The 5,657-nt window shown below is 50.2% G+C and overlaps 1 protein-coding gene across 2 annotated transcripts in view; it reads right to left on the bottom strand.

The window, feature by feature from the left end:
- The window catches only part of FLII (FLII, actin remodeling protein), a 30,174-nt gene that overhangs the window by 19,985 nt on the left and 4,532 nt on the right, over positions 1–5,657 (bottom strand). For both annotated transcript variants that reach the window (XM_018569313.1, XM_018569312.1), the window contains exons 2-4: positions 4,116–4,226; positions 3,313–3,384; positions 213–293 (exon numbers count right to left, since the gene is read on the bottom strand). In XM_018569313.1, the coding sequence (XP_018424815.1) occupies positions 213–293; positions 3,313–3,384; positions 4,116–4,226 (264 nt within the window). The remainder of the gene's footprint in view (positions 1–212; positions 294–3,312; positions 3,385–4,115; positions 4,227–5,657) is intronic.

Below are 5,657 nucleotides of genomic sequence, written 5' to 3' on the forward strand. Positions count from 1 at the left end.
AGAAGTGCTGCTCAACCCTGGACGAATGCCCCCAAGAAGAAAAGGAGGTTGACTTGACGGCACTGGACCAGCTAGAAGACTGCAGGTAAAAACTTTGTGTAGGGATGTGTGGGGAGGGTGTAATGTTTGTTGAAATCATCTATAGATCTATATAGATATATACACACATACACATACGCAGCAATACCCACATAGTATGCCATGGCACATACCAGTACTGACAGGTCATCCAGCTGGAAGATGTCATCAGGGATCCCAGAATTCTTCAAACTGTTGGCTCGAGCTACGATGGCCTGGGGACAAGAAGATGGGGAGAGGAACATGTATATAATGACTGCAGAAAGAACATAGTCTGAAAGTGAACCTGTACGTTTCTTATGCAGGGCAAAGAAAGAAATTAATTTAGCAACATATTGCCCCCTTCTTTTCCTTCCCACACTGCTCCGTTCAGACACCGGGAGGGAAGGGAAGCCATGGCTACGATTTGCTGGAGTTATAGCTTACACAATGGTGTGGACCTACCACCTGCTCCATTGAACAGTGCTGATTGGTCCAGACGCTGTCACATGAAGTGAGTCACATGCGCCTTCATATTTTGAAGTACTGGATTTTTTTTCCCCCTCCCGGCTGTGAGCAGACGGAGTGACAGAAAGGGACCTAAATGCTGTTGGGTACATTTCGGGGATTTAATCCCTATTGAACCCTTTTAACACAGTGACAGAGTCAGGCTGCATACAGAGTAATAAGAGTGCTGCTGTTTTAATTCCTTGGGGTAGGAGAGGGGAGCAAAAAAACCCCTCCCCTGAAGTGAGTCTGCCCCTGCACTGTAAGGGTTTAATGCTCATTTAGTGTTAGGCAACCTTGGCACTCCAGCTGTGCTAAAATTACAACTCCTATCATGCCTCTGGGAATTATGCATGTGGATGTCAATGCCTCATGGGATTTATAGTTCCACAACAGCTGGAGTGCCGAGGTTGCTACCCCTGCTCTAGGGTATCTAGTAAAGCAGCTTCACTTACCTGATCCCCGCTCCCTCGGCAGTCAGCACTCACCTCGTCCCTCCTACGCTCAGGCTTGTGGTCTGCCCCTCAGCGTCCTCATCTATAATGCAGGAACATGGGTCCTGCGTTGTACACGATGATGTCAGCAAGCCGCTGACCACCAGAGCAGAGAGGAAGAGGCTGCGGGTGCCGGTCTTGTAGCCTGTGGGAGCGGGGATCAGCTACCAGATGCCCTAAACGAAAACGAGCAAAGAAGGGGGCAGCCCCACTACAAAGGGAGGTTTTTTCCCCCCCCCGAGGTATGCTGTAAAATCCTATGCGCTGGCAGCACCTTGGAGAGTTGCACGGCTGTTCTCGTACACAAGCAGCGGGCCTGGGTCTCCGGGGGTCCAACTGCCCCAATAAACAAGGCCGCTCAGGAAGCTAGAGAATGGTTGACTGGAGCAGCGTGCAGGGAAGGCACATTGGAACGTGGAGAGCCGGCCCGCTGCTTGTGTGACTACAATACAGCAATGAGCATGGAGGGTTCAGTTGACCTTTATGTTATCCGCAGACTCTTACTGAGTATTCACTTCCTTAGTGTTCGTTTTGCACATTGATAAGGACAAGCTGCGTCACAATCGCTTATAATCCCCAAATATCTATTCCACAAAAGACAAAGCCTATTAGAAACCCATCAGTAACAGCAGAACCCACATACTCCATCTGGATTGGTTGCTGCGGGCAGGAGACAATTCTCCCCTTTGCATGACGGGCCGCTTCGTTAATCCCCAAAAGAAGAGTGAGGAGTACAACGGGACCCGTCACCCTTCCCTGAATGTCACAGAGCGACCACAGAAATAACATTCCCACGCAGCTGTCATAACACCAAACCGGCAACAACTGTCTACACTCTCCAGCACTGGAAGGGTTAAAGGGCGCTTTGCCAATTTCAGCTCACAGTCACCTGATGGAAGCCTGGGCTCATTCAACATACAACCCCCGCTCTAGTATGAGAAACCACGGCTGGAATATGCCCATCACTTTCACCAACTTCCTGGATTCCCAGTGTGCTTTGCGTCTCTTTCCCTGCTGCTTGATGTGATGCAATCTCCATTTCTCAAGACTCCATCTCCCATCATGCATTGCTTCCATCATGTTACATTGCTCAACAACTTCCTGGATTCCCAGTGTGCTTTGCGTCTCTTTCCCTGCTGCTTGATGTGATGCAATCTCCATTTCTCAAGACTCCATCTCCCATCATGCACTGCTTCCAGCAAGCAATGATAATGTTACATCGTTCAGACGTTGCGTTGTAGTTCAGAAGGTAGGCTCTGTGAGAGCGGTGACACCAGGAAGTGAGTGAAATGGTGTCAGTCCCTCCTAGCGGCATTTTCAATAAGTTTACAAAGTTCTAGATCAGTGGTTGTCAACCTGTGGGTCGCAACCCACAGTTGAGGGGGTCCCCACATGCCTTGTGCTGCTCTAGGTAAGAGGCTCCTCAGCCTCCTCCTATCGCGGCTGTGTCAGTTCTCCTAGATGGCGCTGCAGCAGCAGCGACCGGAGAGGATCAGAGAGAGGGGAGCAGGCAGGAGTGAGGGGAGGTGAGTGCTAGATCACAACAGAACCCGTACTGGGCACCAGAGAGCCCGCACTGGGCGCCACCAGAGAGTCCCACTAGCCACCTGAGAGCCCGCATAGCCTCCTGAGAGCCCACACAGATACTAGTATTGGTGCATCCCTAAATTTTACAGTTGGGGGTCACCACAACTTGGGAAATGATACCAAGGGGTCCCGGCCCTAGAAAGGTTGAGAACCACTGTTCTAGATGGATCTGGTAATTAGGAGCGGGAGAGAACGTAGAGAGTCACCATAGAAATACAGATTTATTTTTAGTTTTTGACCATAGATACCCTTTATCCCCTTGCTGACAGTCAGAGCCGGCCCTTTAAGTGGGCTCCCGTTCGTGCATTCACTGTGATTGGCTGCACAGAGACGCTGTAATTAGTAGGCCGTGAGCTGTTGGTGACCGCCCGGTCACAGTTCCAGGGGTGCTGGTTGAGCATGTCCCAGAAATAAACAGCAACGCATATATACAGCAGCAGCAGGCGGCGGCCGTTTCTTTAACAAAAACAACGACTTTTTCCCAGTGCTGAATAGGTAGCAAACTAAAACTGAGCTGAGGTAATGAGTGGCGGTGCAGCGACCAATTAGGTGCATCGCCCTTCCTTCCAGAGTCCATGATGCTTTGCTCTAGAAAAGGATCCTGGACTCTGGAAGTGTGAAGCATCTGACCCGAGTCACTCCCCCATACAGGGTTATGTATACTCACCCTAAGGCAGGGCAGGGAGGACAGCTCGCCGTGCAGCGTAGTCAGGTTGTTGTGACTCACCGACAGGTGCTCCTGAAAGAGACCGAAAATCAATTACCAAACATCTCTACACCCCCAACTGAGGTCACCGAAGTATAGTCAGCCATTGTAGTCACCGCCCCCATTTCCTGATACAGGGGCAGTGCGGGGTCTAAATATGATGAACAGTTGAATAGACACTAGGCTTAGACCCAGAGCACTCAGTAACGTAACAGACCCGGTCAGACACGCCCCCTTCTCTGACATACAAGTCTGTGTAAGGACACTTCTGATGAGGGGCGTGGCTATTACTCAGCTCTGCCAGTACAGAGCACTGGAGAGAGGCGCAGGAAACATTTGTACTATCAAAAAGGTATTTTAAAGAATACAAAATCATAGAGTGTGGGGGGAAAACGATGATGATATAACAGATCTGGTCCGACACACCCCCTTCTCTGCCATACAAGTCTGTGTGAGGACACTTGTGCTGAGGAGCGTGGCTATTACTCAGCTCTGCCAGCACAGAGCACCGAGAGAGGGCAGGAAACAGCATTTTTACTGCGAAAAATGTATTTTAAGGAATGTAAATTATAGCATGTGGGAAAAAACCTATAACAGACCTAGTCAGACACGCCCCCTTCTCTGTCATATAAGTCTTTGTGAAAACCCTTGTGCTGAGGGGCGTGGCCATTACTCAGCTCTGCCAGCACAGAGCACCGAGAGAGGGCAGGAAACAGCATTTTTACTGCAAAAAAGGTATTTTAGGGACATAAATCATAACTTACCAGCTTGTGCAGGGATGAGAGCTCCTCCGGCAGGTAGCACAGCCCGGTCCTGTTCAGTTTCAGCCATCGCAGGCTGGACATAGACTTCACGTGTTCAGGAAAGTATCCCCCCTGTAGAGACAGACACTGATAAGTCAACCGCAGAGTCCTGGGTGAAGATCAGATCTAAAAGCACAGAACCTACAGCAGGGGTAGGCAACCTCAGCACTGCAGCTGTGGCGAAACTACAAATCACATCATGCCACGTTATCAGGGAGTCATGCCTATGACAGCCAGGGTCTTACAGTGCCTCATGGTACCTGTAGTTCAACAACAGCTGGAGTGTCGAGGTTGCCCACCTCTGACCTCTATTCGTAATATATGGATAAGCAGTCACCGGGCAGGCAGCAGTTTACCAGTAACGCACCATGTGTCCCGTGACTGATGTAGTGTTACAGCGTCATTAATAATACATTCATTATGGGGCGGCCATGTTTAATAACGATCTGCTGTGTCTAGAACTCCCACACCCCCCATGCGGCCTTTGAGTCCCGGCCGGGCAGGGGATTTCGATGGAAAGAGCCAAAGCTGCTGATTAGATTGGCTGATGTGGCGTAACAAAAACTGTCTAAGACCATTCCTTGCTCAATGAGGATCACAGGGTCGTGTCGCTCTGCACATGAAGGACGGATTCACATGAACAACAGCGATATGTGTCAAGTGCAAAGTATATTCCAATTGGCCATTGGCTGCTTTGGAACGGAGCGTGTGGGAGGGAAGGCGTCCGTGAACTCAAAGGTGCCGAGTTGTTCAATCGGGGGCTGCAGTGTGTCACAGCCTCACCCCACTGCTTGCCTCTGACCCCCCTTTCCCACACCACCCTCCCACCCCACTGCCCCCCCTTTCCCACACCACCCCACTGCTTGCCCCTGGCCCGTCCCCCTTTCCCACACACAGCCTCATAATCCATTCCCAGATCCTTTGATCTGAATGGAGAGACTACAAGCCCCCATCAGCCACCGCAACAGAGGGACTTGTAGTTCTCATCGGAATATTAGTGCCGTGATGTCAGCAGACTTTGAAGTCCATTCATTCCTCCTCCTGTCCATGTTACTGAATGTACTGAACAATGGACCTGGACAGGAGCAGGAGTCTGCGGGAGCCAGAGCATTGCACCCACCATCCACCCATCGTGGCTGCAATGCTCTGCAGGCATCAATGCAAAAAAAACAAATGAACGCTTATTTCTACAGACATCATGTTACAGCTCTGACATGAGCAATAGAACACACGTGTGGGATCAAAGAGGAAAAAAATGACACGCTATAGGGATGACACACCTGGCTGGGGTGTGAGACGAGATTACACGGGACAATGTTTTTATAGGGCGACTAATAAAAGACTAAAAGACGTCTCCGCAGATTTCACACACCACCCACATGAAGCCAACATCCATGGGAAGAGGTGGGAGGTCTCCCGTGACTCCGAGATCAAGAGAACCTGTATATATATATATATATGAGCCATCACCCTATATAAATAAATACAGGAGGGGGCGGGGAC

The sequence above is a fragment of the Nanorana parkeri genome, unplaced genomic scaffold (assembly GCF_000935625.1).
Source record: "Nanorana parkeri isolate BGI_ZX_2015 unplaced genomic scaffold, ASM93562v1 scaffold1320, whole genome shotgun sequence".
NCBI classification, from domain to species: Eukaryota; Metazoa; Chordata; class Amphibia; order Anura; family Dicroglossidae; genus Nanorana; species Nanorana parkeri.